Source organism: Borostomias antarcticus, assembly GCF_949987555.1.
Source record: "Borostomias antarcticus genome assembly, chromosome: 9".
NCBI classification, from domain to species: Eukaryota; Metazoa; Chordata; class Actinopteri; order Stomiiformes; family Stomiidae; genus Borostomias; species Borostomias antarcticus.
The window spans coordinates 6,489,809-6,507,236 of record NC_140242.1 but is presented as its reverse complement, the minus strand read 5'-3'; the positions used below and the strand labels follow the sequence as shown (position 1 = coordinate 6,507,236).

Sequence of the window (17,428 nt, the reverse complement as noted above, 5' to 3'; positions counted from 1 at the left end):
TAAGGTTAGCTATAACTAAGATGGTGGGCTGACACACCCACTAAGGCACATGTGGGGGAGGAGAGAGAGGAGGGGGAGGAGGGAGGGATCGTTTGGAAAACTCCTCTCTAACTAACAGGCATGGTTTCCCCTCCTCGCTCCTCTGTTCACAAAGTCCTTCACAATCGGGGAGGCACTGGAATACTGAACATTAGTACTGTACATTAGTACTGTACATTAACGGGGGTGTGGTGCTTCCAAAAAAAGGCACTTTGGCACAAATTTCGTAATAGTATAAAAACAAAAATCAGAATTCATCAAATAAGTTAACATTACAAAAGTGTCTTTTATACTGCAGTTAACGATCATCAACACTTGTCTAATGCGTGTGCGGGCGAAGGCACCGACAGACGGTTTAAAAAAAACACCGTCCGTCGGTCTGTCTTCATTCGCACGTTAGCTACACGACATCAACAAAACCAAAAGAAGAAGCCGGTTGTTGTTCTCTTGTCTCGTACGAAGCCGCGAGCTTTCAAACAGGAATGTTTTGCATAGAGGTGGGGTTGGCGAAGCGTGAACCCGGGGGGCGGGGCTAGTACTTCTGCCCCAGGGGCACTTTGACAGTCTTGATCTCTGATATGTGGGAGGACTTCTGGATGATGCAGCTGGTGGTGCCGGGGGCGGGGCCGTCCTTGGCGTGCGCCAGGTTGGTCAGCGCCATGGCGGCGTTGATCTCCCTCCAGTACGTCTCGTCTTTCCCCCGCGCCTTCTCCCTCTGGAGGGCCACACCCCCACAGGCCACGCCCCCACAGACCATGCCGCCGCCGCTACCGGGGGAAGACACATGCACGCACACACACACACACACAAGCACACACACACAAATACACACACAAGAACACACATGCAGAAACACACACACACAAACACACACACACACACACACACACGCACAGTTACAGTAGCAGACTGTGGGTGGTTGATAAGCAGTATTGTGATATAAGTCCAGTAGTAGCATGTAAACACAAGCTTTAACATGTAAAAAAGACTCACTTGTCACATTTACTTGATCCATGCTCCATGGTTTCTGAAAGCACAAGAGAAGAATTATTAATATCCCCATGAACCAGGGTCAATGAGGATTAATGAAGGGCTTCAGAGGAGAGTGTGTGCGTGTGTGTGTGTGTGTGGTCGTGGTCTGTACACACTCTCCTGCTGAGCAAACGCACATGTTGCTTTCTTGATTCAGATGCGCTGGAGGAACTTATGAAGGCAGTGAAATACAGTGAATAATAGGATCAATCTGAATATATTTCCCATGAGTCATAAACTCCATTATCTGATATTTTGTTTGAAAACAAATGAGATTCAATGTTTGGATTGTGCTTTCGGAGAGAATGAGACGGAAAACAGCAGCTGAACAAAAGAGACAGAGAGATAGAGAGAGATAGAGAGAGACAGAGAGAGACAGAGAGAGATAGAGAGAGAGAGAGAGAGAGAGAGACAGAGATAGAGAGAGATAGAGAGATAGATAGAGAGAGAGAGAGAGAGAGAGTGAGAGAGAGATAGAGAGAGGGGAGGTGAGAGAGAGGAGGGGGAGAGAGATATATAAAGTGATAAAGATGGAGAACGATACTCAGAAAGTACACTTTGCTGTTAAAAAGGGAGCGCTATATATCCCATCTGAAACACATTAACACAGAATAGTGAGGTCATTAAACACTGGAACACAACCACAGTTTAGTCCCACATCGAGTTCCACACCTAATGTTGACTGTGTTGAGGGCGTGGACGGTTCCAGTCCGGCCCCCCCCAGGTACGGAAGAGGAGAGAGAGAGGGATTTAGGATGCTGGAAACAGGCCTGGGGATGTGTGTGTGTGTGTGTGTGTGTGTGTGTCCGGTGTTCCAGGGGTTTTAGTATCATGGATATAAGAGGTGAGGATGATATTGACACCAGCCTGCCGGGCCCATAGCGCAGAGGAGACCAGAGCATGTGGGTTTTCTGCCAGCGAAGCTTCGGGTCACGCCCCATCATTAAACAACCTGCCAGGGAGCTTAGAGCATTAGAACTCAGCCAAGAGATTGAGAAAAGGCTCAGTGTTACGGTTCACCCCAGCAGAACACACCAGGTAAACTAGTATCAGTATATCAGCGCGGCATTGAAGATCTGTACGGAGAGAGGTCAAGGGTGAGTGGGAAGATAGCAGCGAGGAGAACGAGGCTGGCTGGGCACTGCTACAGACACCGTGAGCTTCTGGACAGCGAGCCGGCGTTATGGGAGCCATCTCCATGGCGCGGACGCAGGTCGCGAGGACGTCCTACCAAAACATTGGCGGACATAATCAAGATAGATGCGGGAGTGGAGACCACTGATGAGATGACCAGGTGTGTGGAGGACCGGGAGACAACGATGGGAGGCCCGTCTGTGGACGACCCGATGATGATGATGACCCGGCAGTAAAAAGAAAAGTAGTATCTGGTAGTAGTTGGTTTACTGCTAATGGTGCAGGAAGGCTCAGGTGTGGACTACAGGACAAACTAGTTTCCATCTTTATGAGCAGCATCATCTCCCAGCATCCTTTGCTCAGGTAGTAAATCTGCTCAGTGATTGGCTGAGGCATCGGAGCCGTGCAGAGCTGATGGAGGTGAGGTGGTCTCATGTGGAGTTCAGCTGCTTTCATTTAGGATAATTACAAGTCCCCCACAGAGGCGCACACACACAGAACCAAATACACACACACACAAACACAGAAACAAACACACACACACACACACACACATACACAAACACAGACATACACACACACAGAACCAAACACACATACACACCTACACACAACAAACAAACACACACACGCACGCACACACAGACTGCCCAGAGATACCTCGCTGCCCGCCCCACATTCCCCCATAAAGAGAGAGCGTCTGGTGGAGTAACGCTGGTTCTAACGAGCTCGCGGCTGACACAGCCCCAGCTGACACGTCCCCCCTGACGAGCCCAGGCACCGCCGCTTGTTACACGTCAAAGAAGGTCGCAGGAGGACACGCGCGACGAGAGACAAGAGGGGAGTCTCTCTCTCCCTCCTCACAGCTGTGGAAAGACCTGTCCTTCATCTCTGTACACCCCTCCCCCCGTCCCCCCGCGCCACCGGAGGAAGGACAGACAGATTTCGCCGTCACGCGTCGCCGCCCCTCACCTCAACCCTCTCAGTTTCCTAAGCCCTAAATCCGCCGTCCAGACTCCCGAGGAGCCAAACAGGCACCTAATCATTCCCAACGCCTCACACACACACACACACACACACACACACACACACACACACACACAGAAAGCGTTCCAGAAAGCGTCCGCCTGTGCCGTGACCCGCGATGACAGTTCAGGCCAGCAGAATCTCCAGGCTGATTAGGAAACTTCCTGTTGTGTCCCATTCCTCCAGAAGAAGTTCTAGTCCAAAGAGAGAGGGAGGGGGGGGGGGGTTATCTCCAAGAAACCCAGAGGGGGGTGTCGAGAGAGACAGAGAGAGTGAGAGAGAGAGAGAGAGAGAGAGACAGAGAGAGAGAGAGGGAGAGAAAGAGAGAGACAGAGAGAGAGAGAGACAGAGAGACAGAGAGAGGGAGAGACAGAGAGGGAGAGAGAGAGACAGAGAGAGAGAGAGACGGAGAGAGAGAGAGAGACGGAGAGAGAGAGGGAGAGAGAGAGAGGGAGAGAGAGAGACAGAGAGAGAGACGGAGAGAGAGAGAGGGAGACAGAGAGAGAGAGACGGAGAGAGAGAGAGGGAGGGGGCAGGACTTGATTGCAATGCAGAACAAACCCCAGCTACGGCACTGCAGGGATTTCAGGTTTCAGTTGTTTAGAAGATGCCAGTAATATCCTCCCATTCTCCAGTCTGCTGGCCCCATCTTCCTGCTCTCCTTTCACTACCTTGGTCTTCTTATCTTGATTCATCTCTGAGTCTCTCTCCTTTCCTCTCCTCCTTTTCCTCTCTCTCTCTCCCTTCTCTTTTTTATATCAGTACCATACCATCACCCCCCCCGTCTCTCTACCTCTCTCTCTCCTTCATTCCTTCATTCCTTCCCTCCTTCTCTCTCACTCTTTCTCCCCTAGCTCTTTATCATCCATCCATCTCTCTCCTCTCTTTTCCCTCTATCAGTCCATCTCTCCGCTCCTCTGTTTCAACTCTAGTCCGAGTGACTAGTGCTAACGTGGGGTGGTTCAACTCTAGCCCAAGTGACTAGCGCTAAAGCGGGGTGGTTCAACTCTAGCCCAAGTGACTAGCGCTAAAGCGGGGTGGTTCAACTCTAGCCCGAGTGACTAGCGCTAACGCGGGCTGGTTCAACTCTAGCCCAAGTGACTAGCGCAAACGCGGGGTGGTTCAACTCTAGCCCGAGTGACTAGCACTAAAGCGGGCTGGTTCAACTCTAGCCCGAGTGACTAGCACTAACGCGGGCTGGTTCAACTCTAGCCCGAGTGACTAGCGCTAACGCGGGGTGGTTCAACTCTAGCCCGAGTGACTAGTGCTAAAGCGGGGTGGTTCAACTCTAGCCCGAGTGACTAGCACTAAAGCGGGGTGGTTCAACTCTAGCCCGAGTGACTAGCGCTAACGCTCCTCTGTTTCACCTCTAGCCCAAGTGACTAGCGCTAACGCGGGGTGGTTCAACTCTAGCCAGACTGACTAGCGCTAACGCGGGGTGGTTCAACTCTAGCCTGAGTGACTAGCGCTAACGCTCCTCTGTTTCAACTCTAGCCCAAGTGACTAGCGCTAACGCGGGGTGGTTCAACTCTAGCCTGAGTGACTAGCACTAACGCGGGGTAGTTCAATTCTAGCCCGAGTGACTAGCGCTAACGCGTGGCGTTTCAGGTGCTGGAGATTGACTGTTCTCATGCGGCCCGGCCAAAACAAACGCAATTATGTTTCCCTCTTTCCCTTTTGTGAGGGAAAAACCTCATCTGCTGTGTGTCAAGAACAAGCATTTCTCCTTCCACTGCTTCACAGGTCACTTACAAATCTTGAAATTATTACAGTTTATTTTTTTCTTTCTTCTCATTCTTTCTCCTTTCCAGATCAGCTCTCTGCCTCCTGGAGACTCTAGGCAGTATCAGGTGCTCATCTCCTGGAGCGGTGGAAGTGTACGTTACACAGATACGTTCTGCAGACACGGAACCTGCATCTCCACCTAGTCCCTGATTAGAACCAGCGGCTGATTAAGACGCAGCTCTCTGCTCTGTGTAATACGTTTAGTACTGTAATTACACACCAGTTACTGTACTATTGTTGTCTTGCGCTGCACTGCTGTTGCATACTAGGCCGTTTACTGCTGCGTCTGTCAGAGGATGGGATCGGTTGCTAGCGACGACCGCCACCTTAAGACAAAAAAAACAATAAGATGCCCGACATGGGATTAGGGGGCGTGGCAGAGTACAGCGCTCACGCTCCGGACCCGTCTGCTCCGCTCTGTCTGGTAGGGAGAGAACAGTACAGTATGTGACCGTTTGGCGAGGCAGTAGGTTTTCTGTGAGTGTGTGTGTGTGTGTGTGTGAGTGTGTGTGTGTGTGTGTGTGAGTGTGTGTGTGTGTGAGTGTGTGTGTGTGTGAGTGTGTGTGTGTGAGTGTGTGTGTGTGTTTGAGAGCAGTGTGTCTTTGTGGAGTCTGGTGTGAGCCAGCCAGTGTCCAGATGCCATTGTCTCCTATAAAAGCCATGTTTGTGTGACGGCTCATCCTGCAGGCTGGGATAGGGCGTGGCCACACGCGTCACAACCCCCTCCCTCCCCCCGACCAGGCCCCCACCCAGCCAGAACAGCCCCCCCCCCCCCCCCCCCGAAACCTGGACCTGGAACCTGGACTTGGACCACCTCACGCAAAACTCCTATTTCCAATCCCTGCTGCCTAAAACATCTCAAACTCAGATTTTTTAAAACAATCATCTTGCCAAAGAAACTATAAATCGTCAATAAATCATAGCAAGACCTATTTTTTCTTCCTTTCTTTGTGTTTTTTTCTTCCTGTGTAACTTCTTTGCTACTGGAAGTCAGTCTACTGTTCTGTTGCCTTTCGGCTCTACTGACAGACGCTGGGGCTTCACGTGCTTCAAGATCGCCGAGGGGGAAGAGAGATGGCTGATGGGGTTTGGCGTTGAGTTGAAAGTCCGAAAATACTTTGGACACTTAACATCACGGCGGGAGAGAGAGAGAGAGAGAGAGAGAGAGAGAGAGAGAAAGAGAAAGGGGTGGGGGGCGCTGCTAGAATGAAAAGTGAGAGAAAACGTTGGAAAAAGGAGAGAAAACAAGCTGTTGAAGACAGATGAGAGAAGGAGAGACAGAGTACACCTGCTGGAAGGCGGGAGAGCCGTGATGGGTGCGTGTCATCATTGCCAGCTGCTGCTGTTGTTAGCAACACAACAATAAACACAGCAGCTGTCACTGTACTAACCAGAGGCTGTGCTGAATTAGTAGACAAATAAACACACGTAAACACACACACACACAGAAGTGCACACACTCACTCACACACAGTTAGTGAGCTCAGTCCACTCCTCCGTTTCAGTTCCTTGAAATCCATACAGAGAGAAACAAGCAGATGCAGATGGATGAGACGCAATCACTACCTCCCCCTGTGATTGGGCCCCAGGTCAGCTGACCAATAAGACAAGAGGACAGCCTGCCATCATTGTGTAGTCATGTGACCCCGCCTGACCCTGGCAGGCCAATCAGAGGCGTGACTCAGGAGGATGAGTCATGCCGGTGGCTGCCATGTTGGACAGAGAAAGAGTGTTCAAGCACAAAAAAAACAAGATTTCAGCAGAACGCTCAGCGTGAGACACCCTTGATGCCGGTAACAGACCCAAACTCTTATTAGTCTTGTAACCTGAATGGGCACAAAATTGAGTAATTGTATTACAAATTGTCTTCTAGCACATTTTTGCAGGATTATGGCAGCTCAACTGGGAGTGAGTACTGTCTGGACATGTACTGTATCATTCATCCACTCCGGCACTGCTCTTATAAGAGGGTTGGCTCTGACTGGGACTGAGAGAGAGAGAGAGGGAGAGAGGGAGAGAGGGAGGAGAGAGGGAGAGAGAGAGAGGAGAGAGAGGGAGGGAAAGTCTGGCAGGTCAGGAATGTCACTCCTCACATACTAAGGCTTGGCTACAGACGCTTATTTTTCTGTTCTTTCTTCTTACGGTCTGTACTTTTTTATAATGTCAAGGAGAGTCTGTGAATGAAGTTAGGGTGCAAACTGGCACACCTCGCCCTGCAGGACCCGGGCTACACCGTCCCCGCCCTGCCCCCCCCCCTCTCTCCCTCTCTGGGGAGGGGAGCTAGGCGAGGCTGGGGCTTCAGGGCCCACTCTGGTACTCCACTGTACTGCCATCCAGACAGCCCAACACACAGGCTTCGGAGGGACTATGGAAAATGTGTGTGTGCTGTCTGCTTAAGCAGAAGAGGGAAAGTTCACCAAACGCTAGTAAAATGACCATGAGACACGAGTATTTCATTGGACCTGTATCTTGTCCAGTATGATAAATAAATATCCTTGAATCCTTGAAAATCCTTGAAACAGAAATGGAAATCAAGCAGCTTATGGAACATTCTGCATGCTCATGATTCCTGTGTTTTACACAACACAAGTCCATACTGACTAGTGCACTAGTACAGTCCTGGTGTCCAAACCAGTCCATACTGACTAGTGTACTAGTACAGTCCTGGTGTCCAATCCAGACCATGTAACTACAATAACATGCCTGTAATTATTCAACAGTTTTCACTGAATAATAAAGCTAATAAGGAATATCTGCACTATGTCCTGGGTTTTTATAGAACCCACAGAACGTGGGCAATGTTCCTGTGGTCAAGCTGTGGTAGTTATTTCTATCATTTGCACCAACTGTGTTATTGGATATTGGCGTTGTTGCTACAGGTTAAGCTTCTGCACACAGAGCCTTTTTTATGGTACCAGGCTGCAACTCGACAGCCAGGGTTGAATCCAAGTCTTGAAACGATACGGGGCTGAGGGCGCTGCGCGTCTCTCTCCAGTCTGTTCTCTCTCTGCTCGTCTCTCTCCGGTCTGTTCTCTCTCCACGTCTGGGAGGCAGATGACACGGCGACACGGCGCTGAGGCCCCGGGTTGAGGAAAGATAACGAGGACCCCTAAATGAGGATCCCGCTCCGTCTCTGGAGATGATGGAATAATAGCAGTTTGTCTGTGGGTAGAACGCTCCGGCAGACATTTGTTTACGGGCGGCTGTAAACAGCCTGATCACGGCACATAAACCAACCAAATGAGTGTGCTGGAGTACCACTCAATGAGAAAGTAAATAGCTTGTTAAGACTCTCCCTTGTGTGCCCGGTGTGTGTGTGTGTGTGTTTGTGTGTGTGTGTGTGTGTCTGTCTGCGTGTGTGTCTGTGCGTGTGTGTGAGTCTGTCTGTCTGCGTGTGTCTGCGCGTGTGTGTGTATGTCTGTCTGTCTGCACGTGCGTGTGTCTCTGCGCATGTGTGTGTGTGTGAGTCTGACTGAGTCTGTCAGTCTGTGTGTGTGCATGTGTGTGTGTCTGTCTGTCTGCGCGTGCGTGTGTGTCTGCGCGTGTGTGTGTGTGAGTCTGTCTGTCTGCGTGTGTCTGCGCGTGTGTGTATGTCTGTCTGTCTGCACGTGCGTGTGTGTGTGTCTGCACATGTGTGTGTGAGTCTGTCAGTCTGTGTGTGTGCGTGTGTGTGTCTGTCTGTCTGCGTGTGTGTGAGTCTGTCTGTCAGTCTGTGTGTGTGTGTGTGAGTCTGTCTGTCTGTCTGTCTGCATGTGCGTGTGTGTGTGTCTGCGTGTGTGTGTTGCGATACCGCCAGGTAGCATGAACTAAGAGAGAGCAGCCCTGACCCTCACCAGCAGCCGTGTCACTGGGAGGCCGAGGACCAGATTCGCCTGACGGACATTTATACGTCTGCCGCAGATGGTTGGCACGGAAACGCTCGTCATCACCAGAGCGGGAGAGAGAGTCCCGGGTCGGGAGAGGAGCTCCGGTCCCAGCGGTCCGTCTCAAGCGGCACGTACTTCCAGCACCCGGCCACGTCTTTGAATGGGTACAAACCAAACACCAACGCTCCTTTGAATGGGTACAAACCAAACACCAACGCTCCTCTGAATGGGTACAAACCAAACACCAACGCTCCTCTGAATGGGTACAAACCAAACACCAACGCTCCTTTGAATGGGTACAAACCAAACACCAACGCTCCTTTGAATGGGTACAAACCAAACACCAACGCTCCTCTGAATGGGTACAAACCAAACACCAACGCTCCTCTGAATGGGTACAAACCAAACACCAACGCTCCTTTGAATGGGTACAAACCAAACACCAACGCTCCTCTGAATGGGTACGAACCAAACCACGACATCTCTCTAAATTGCGTCCACCATCAAGCTTATCAACAGCAACATGAGAGGCAAACGGACGATATGTCTGCCACACGCAAAAAAAAAAAAAAGCGCTGAGAAAAAGTAAGAACGACTGACCATGTCTAGTGTAAACACAGTTTGCTTGGATTCTTTAAGCGTTTTCCTGGACTAGAATAGCCCTTTCTGGACTTGGAACCCAAATGACATGTTTGCTGTGCATTCTGCATCATTATGTTTCCGGTCCCCCCGGCTCCTCTCGTTCAGCACAGGCCGCCATGATGCGCCTTTCAGACCTCCGCACGTCACACCTTTCATCTTTCATGAAACCTCCCTCTCTTTCTCTTTCTCTCACTCCCTTTCTGTCTTTCTCCCCTTTTTCTCTCCCTCTCTCCATCTCTCTCCCCTCTCTCTCCCTCCCTCCTCTTTCTCTCCGCCCTCTCTCTCCCCATCCTCTCTCTCCCCTCTCTCTCTCTCTCCAGCTCTCCCACCCTCTTTCTCTCCCACCATCTCTCTCTCTTTCTCTCTGTCTCTCTGTCGTTCCCCAGCCTAAACATCCCCCTCCCATGGGAACACACTCACAAGCCGGGGACAACAGTTTTAGACATGGCCCTGTTTTTACAATGGAAACAATTAGTGTTTTATACCCAGTGGCTGTGAGCGAGCCAATCAGGGCAGCTGTGTTCTGATGAGCTGATTGGCTGTGAGCGAGCCGTTCGGGGCAGCTGTGTTCTGATGAGCTGATTGGCTGTGAGCGAGCCGGTCGGGGCAGCTGTGGGCTGGGGTTGTGTGGCTGCAGATTTGAGCGGGTCCCAAACCCCCGACACTGATGATTAAAAAGCGATCGGTTGGAGAGAACGCCATTAATCCTCTCTCACATAGCGCTATGTTGGGAGCTCTGGTGTAAACAGAACCGGCCCGGTATTTGTCAGAACCGACCCAGTGTTTGTCAGTTCACACTTCTCTACCCCTCTCCGTTTTCTCTCGTTCCTCCTCTCGTTCTGCGGCCGTTGTTTCTGTTTGAATCACACCCAGTTTTCTGTCAGATGGCTAGAGGCCAACATCTATCCTAAAAGAAGGCCTGCTACCCCCCCCCCCCCTCGTTGGAGGGCGCACCGCTCCCCCCTCCACACCCAGGGAGACGCTTTCTGCTCTTCAACATGCAGCACAGTCATCTCCACTTTGCTAAGGGGACTTCCCTCACAGCCCCCCCGCCCCCTCACACACGCACACACACACACACACGCGCACACACACACAGTTATTCACTCACTCATTCAAGCCTTTAGAGTAAGAACACACACACAACACGCGCACACACACACACACACACACACACACACAACACGTGCGCACACACACACAGTTATTCACTCACTCATTCAAGCCTTTAGAGTAAAAACACACACACACAACGCACACACACACACACACAGAAACACTGATGGATAGATGGAGGGATGAAGGAATGGAGAGATAGATGGATGGAGGGATAATGGGAGGGAGGGAGGGAGGGAGGGAGGGAGGAATGGAGGGAGGGAGGGAGGTATGGATGGAGGGATGGAGGGAGGAACTCACATCTATCACTGTCACACACAGGCTTATTGTCACGGTCATCCAGCCCAACCCAGTTCTATCTCTCCCGGTCTGCTATGCTATAACATATAATACAGTTTTACTAAATTACATACTCAACAAACGCTGTACCCTGACACTTCTGACTGAAATCATACACTAGTTTCCACTAATAGCTGTGCTACTGTAGCTCTGTAGCTCGTTACACTGTAGCTCGTTACTGGTCTCTTAAAGCCCTGAGGTGAGAGGGTTTGGAGAGGCCATGGTTATATGCTGCATGTATATATTAGATATAGAGTTACAGTAGCCTAGTGGAAAAGCTTACACAAATACAGCCATTCAATATACAGCAGAGTAGCTTATTAGTCAAAGTCACACCGTCAAAGTAAAATTAAAGTAAATTAAAAATTAAAAAGATGAACGCAAATAAGCCCACATGTCGAGACGATTTTCTAGATCTTTCCACCTGACGGGGGTCTTACATAGACTTGTGTAAATATAGAGACTGCCCGTTCTGAGGGACCTACTTCAAGAGTCTGGTGCAAAAAAGCTTCCCATTTAGAGAGATCGATTGAAGCGTTTTTTAAACAGTGTGCAATTCTCTTGGTTTCAATAACTTCTGGCTCTCACTGTGACCTAATTCGAAATGCCTTACGAGCCTCTGTGGTCCCTTCAAATACTACTGTTTTCATTTATCATATTTCTGACTCAGCTTAAATGTGTTAAATTTTGCCTGCCTTTGTAATGAGTCACTCTCATCCATAAAACCCAGGTGTCCGCCTGTGTCTCTCAGACTCAGAACATCTTGTGCAAAATGTCTGTTTGAGAGTTGAGCAGGAATGAAGTGTGTTCTCAAAATGACAGCATGAAAACAAAGTTTTGGCGGCCTAAATTTAAACCAATAAAACGTGCTTTTGAGCGCTAGAAGTGGAAAATGGAGCCACAAACAAGGCGAGCAAACAGCCAGCAAATGATGAGGGAGTTTAAATGATACGAGGTTTATCCACTGAAGGTTTATCGACTGAAATACTGTTTCAATCCCCCCCCTCTCTCTCTCTGGAAATCTCTGGAAACTTTGTGGGACACTCCGACTGCGCAGGAAACTGATATATAAATCAATCTCAAAGATACGTTAACGCAGAGTTCAATTTCATAATCAATCCAAAATCTAGGAGCCAGATAATGGTGATTTATGTGATGTGACGACGCTGCACCCAGCCTAGCGAGAGCAGGACCGGGAGACCGGACCGCTTGTCAGACCTCTGTTCAACGTCCGACCGAGATCTCCCTCTCTCCCCTTCCACAGAATTATTCAGCGTATAATGATCTATATCGTATCGGACGGGGCAAAATCTGGTTCAGAGCAAGAAGGAAAACATTCGGTGAGATTCCTGCCATTTAATATCCCATTAAAGGGTAATTTGGCATGCGAACGCTGGCATGCATGTTGGAATTCTACCGCTCCTTGTTTTCAATGAAATTCTCTACAGGGTTTTTTCGTGGGGTGTTCCTTTGAGCCAGAGGGCCTTTTTAATTTTCCACTGCGAGGCGGGGGACAGAGGGAGGCCAGCCTCCACCAGCCTCCACATCCCCTGCCACGTCTGACCGACCGACCGGCCCCGCAGGTCAGAGATAACACCGGCCTCTGACCAATCACCGCCGTCTCCTCCTGTCCCCCGTCCCCCCCGCCCGAGGTGCGTTCCCGGCATCACTAGAGAAGTGAAATGTCCAGGAGTGACGTGGTCAGATGATTCAACAGATCTTGAAACGGATCTTGAATCATCTAACCACCTGGCTCCCAGTCACCTGGATATTTGACCAATGAGCTTCTGGTGAGACTGGGAACACCCCTGTGACAGGGCCAATCAACAGTGAGGGAGAGAGGGAGGGATCGATGCCAAAAACCCTGGTGCCAAGAAATCTCTCTCTCTCTCTCACTCTCTCTCTCACACACACATCCCCAGTGGCTCAAACAAGGACACTCTGTAACTGTCAAATTCATCCACTACAAAAACACCGGAGCTTTCCAGACAAGCGGGAGAGAGGGAACGCTCCCAGAGGAAATGATGCAAAACCCAAGCTCCGCCCTCTCTCTCTCCCTACCACAACCAGATCAGATGAATAATTAAAATGATTAAAATGTAATTTGGGTTTTTTTCTCCCGGCGCTCAGACTGGACAGCGTTGAGGGGGCGCTAGGCCGACAGGTGTTCGCGTGAGTGTTCCTGCGAGTCCATGCCTCAGAGAACTTTCCAGAGCCTTCTCACTTGTAAAGACTCCAGACCCCAGGAGTAACCCCAGATGAGACGTCAGCCAAGACATTATATTTACCATGGAGATAAAGTAGTTCGTTTCTATTAAAACATAGTTTGTGCCAGGTACAGTCTTACGTCTTACTTTAGTTTATTTTTGTGTTTTTTTTATTAGATCTGTGAGGAGTTGGACACGCACACACGCACGCACACACACACAGACACGCACACACGCACGCACACACACACAGACACGCACACACGCACGCACACACACACAGACACGCACACACGCACGCACACACACACACGCACGCACACACACACAGACACGCACACACACAGACACCCGCACCGCACGAACACACATACAGACACAGACACGCACACGCGCACATACAGTACACACGCACACACACAAACACACACACACACACACGCACACACACACACACACACTAAGCCCCCCCCATTCTCTGTCTGTCTGGCGAGCTCCATTCCCAGCAGGTGTGTCAGAGTGAGGGACAGCTGGACCTTCTGGCCCCGAGGGAGATCTGGATTTTTAAGGATGGTAACCGTCGTGACCGCTGGCGTGTGCTTCAGCTTCCTCCTCTGACTCAGACACCATCAAATTCCTCCTCCCTTCCCACAGAGATAATGTAAAACACCTTGGTCCATAAGTAGAAGGAACCCCCCCCCCGGCCCTTCTCTCATCCTGAGCCTCACACAGGGAGGAGGGAAAACATTATTATCAGTTATGAAGTCTTCTGGAACAAAGGCCCGGTGTTCTGAGCTGATGAAGAGCTGGAGGCGGCGCTGGTGGAGATTAGACCTGATTGGTACCAGCACCTGTGAACCGGGCCCACGGCTCACCAGACCTGTTCTAACAAACGCAGCTACGGGGCTGACCAGACCAGACCGGGCCAGACCAGACCAGACAGGGCCAGACTGGACCAGACCAGACCAGACCAGACCAGACCAGACCGGGCCAGACCGGACCAGACCAGACCAGACCGGGCCAGACAGGGCCAGACTGGACCAGACCAGACCAGACCAGACCAGACCAGACCGGACCAGACCAGACCAGATCGGACCAGGCCAGAGGCAGCGGGGCTAGCTGGCCCAGTACTGAGAGCTCACGGGCCTGACGGTGTGTCTGACACGCACGCTGATCTAACATGTGCTGCTCCAGAGAGACCAGACTGTTCTGGATTTAGTGATTTTATTTTTAGGCCTTTTTTTGCTCCTCTCTCTTTCTGCCTGACTCATGCTGGAGAATGCACACACACACACACACACACGCATGCACACACACACACGCACGCACACACACACACACCCCGCTTGCCTCATGGTAAGATCAAAGGCATGCCAAACAGTAGTCAAAGTGTGAGCATGTTACACATGGCCTTGTTGTGTCTGCACTGGTAAACCCCTGCTAAGAGACATGGAGAGAGAGAGAGAGAGGAGAGGAGAGGAGAGGAGGAAAGAGGGAGAGAGGGAGAGGGGGGAGAGGGGAAGAGGAGGAGATAGGGAGAGGGGGAGACGGGAAGAGGAGGAGAGAGGGAGAGTGGAAGAGGAGGAGAGAGGAAGAGGGGGGAGAGGGGGAGAGGGGAAGAGGAGGAGAGAGGAAGAGGAGGAGAGAGGAAGAGGGGAAGAGGAGGAGAGGGGGAGAGGGGAAGAGGAGGAGAGAGAGGGGGAGAGGGGAAGAGGGGGAAAGAGGGAGAGGGGTGGAGGAAAGGAGGAGAGGGGGAGAGGAGTAGGAGGGGAGAGGAGAGAGAGGAGGGAGAGAGGGAAGGTGTACTGTAAGGATTTCCTGAGGGTGCTTGGCATTAGAGGGTTAGATAGCATGAGGAAAGTCTCTCCTGTGTGTGTGTGTGTGTGTGTGTGTGAACTGGTAGCCACTAGTATCATATTAAACTGGTAGCCACTAGTATTATATTAAACTAGTAGCCATTAGTATCATATTGAACTGTGCACTAGTGAAACGAAGAATTAGGTATGATAAGTGAGGAGAGAGGAGAGAGAGAGAGAGAGGAGAGATAGAGAGAAGAGAGAGATGGAGAGAGGAGAGAGGGGAGAGAGAGAGAGAGAGAGAGAGAGGAGAGAGATGGAGAGGAGAGAGAGAGGAGAGAGAGAAGAGAGAGGAGAGAGAGAAGAGGAGAGAGAAAGGAGAGAGAGAATATAAGCAGGCTAAAAGAGAACAGGAGCAGTGGAACATCTACATGTCATCCAAACGGACCAGATGTGAGAATGAAAACAGAATGTGCAGATGGGGACAAAAAGGGAGAGAAAAAAGTAAAAGAAGGAGGCGGCCAGCGACTTTTAGGGGAAAGAATGTGAGAAATGTGGATCCTTACCAGCCCGGTAAACAAAGTTGGCCTCTGCGTCCGAGGAGGAGGGCGAGAGAAGCTCGTCGTCGTACTCGTTGGAGCTGAAGGAGCCCGAGTGGTTCCTCTTGCGGGCGTCCATGACGGCGTTGGCCACCATCACGTGGCGCAGCGAGTCGTTGAGGTACCGGTGCAGCAGGCTGCTCTTGTACTTGGGCGGAGACACGTAGTCCTCGGCCAGTGAGGCGTCGGCGCCCCGTAGGGCGGGCCCGATCCCCATGGCCATGCCCATGCCGGACCCCTCCTTCTTGATCACGCTCTGGTACATCGGCTTGCTGAACTCAGCCGAGCTCGTCTGCGTGCGCTGGGGGTTTTCGCCGTCTAGACCACCGTGGAGAGAGGACAGAGGGGGGACAGGGGACAAGGGGACAATCAGCTACGCAGAGAGTTCCAGAGACGGGCGATGCTACATGCTAATCTGGGCACCGGGTTGCCGGTTCATCCCTTGTTAATCAATCAAGTTGTATTTATACATCATCTTCCGTACAAAGAATGTAATACTACAAATTAGTGGGAAGATGGTCAGGGCTTCGAGGGTGGGGATTTGTTTTTCTAAGTGTAAGAAAAGTTTAGGCTTTGGTTTCGCTTAAGTTTTCGAGAAGGGTAAGGTTTGGAACGGACTGGCGGGTGCCAAAACAAGGTCTTGATGGGCGGGCAGAGGATGAGGAAGGAGGATGAGGAGGGAGGATGAGGGAGAGGAGGGAGGAACCTTCAGCCATCAGGCTTTAAGACGCGTTGGGAAACCGCAACGGATGGTAGTCCATTTCCTCCCCATCAGAAAGCACATTGCTGCTATTCTTCCTCTCTCTGCTCTCTCTCTCTCTCTGCTCTCTTTCTTTCGCTGCTCTCTCTCTCTCCCTGCTCTCTCTTTCTGCAGCAGAAATAAATAATTTCCAGGAAGCTGTATGGCTGAGATTGAATTGAAGCATTGGCCCCTTACCTGATGAAAGAAAATACAGCAGATAAAACCTGGTGTTGAAAAATCAGCTCTCCTTTGGGAGGGAAATCAAGAGAGCCTCCTTCTCCAGACGCAGAGTGCCAGGACTGTAATTGGGTAATTTGGGCAGGTCGGACTTTTGATTCAGTCTCCGCCAAATTATAATTATAGCTTACATATATCAAAACCACATGGATATATTTGCTTTGCTCACCGATCTTTCAGGGCTAGATATTGGACTTGGGAGGAAGGCTGCATTCGAAAGAATATCACCTCAGATGAAAGAATATCACCTCAGATGTTGGGATGTAACCCTGAACTACTTGTAGAACACGCTAGACCTCAGAAAACTTCTTAATTATAGGTTTTTTTCTTCTTAAGTCTTGCCAGATCCTGGGATTATGACCCCCTCTGTCTGAGGGTGAACATTTGGGATGTCCAAATCTCTGGTTTGATTGGACTGGTCTGATTTCTGGGGCTGTTCCACTGTGGCTTGTAAACGACACTACATCATCCAGCGAACCCAACGTGTTGGACACAATGTGTGCCAGGACACGGATAGCAGGGCTGGGGATAACTTTATGTGTTGGTACCGTGTTATTATACGGCCAGAGAGAGAGGGGGACGCTGGGGAACATCATGCAAACACAGAGCATTCCAGCCTGGACGCACGGGAGCGCCTCACTCCTCCTTACAGACACAATTAGGGATCATAAAGTGACACCAGCGCAGTGTGTGTGTGTGTTTCTGTTTGTGTGTACTGCTTGAGTGTGTCAGAGAAGGAGTTTTCTCCAGAAGGAAAGAGAGAAAGTGTGTGTGTGTGTGTTTGTGTGTGTGTTTGTGTGTGTGTGTGTGTGTGTGTGTGTGTGTGTGTGTGTGTGTGTGTGTGTGTGCGTGCAATAAATACTCTGCT

General features: G+C 50.6%; 1 protein-coding gene across 1 annotated transcript in view; it reads right to left on the bottom strand.

Annotated features, from left to right (window-relative positions):
- Positions 1 to 571: 571 nt before the first annotated feature.
- mkxa (mohawk homeobox a) overlaps positions 572 to 17,428 on the bottom strand; it is a gene marked incomplete at both ends in the record, with an annotated part of 23,428 nt that continues 6,571 nt past the window's right edge. The window contains 3 exons of the mRNA XM_084443461.1: positions 572 to 806; positions 1,033 to 1,066; positions 15,549 to 15,899. Of these exons, the coding sequence (XP_084299587.1) occupies positions 572 to 806; positions 1,033 to 1,066; positions 15,549 to 15,899 (620 nt within the window). The remainder of the gene's footprint in view (positions 807 to 1,032; positions 1,067 to 15,548; positions 15,900 to 17,428) is intronic.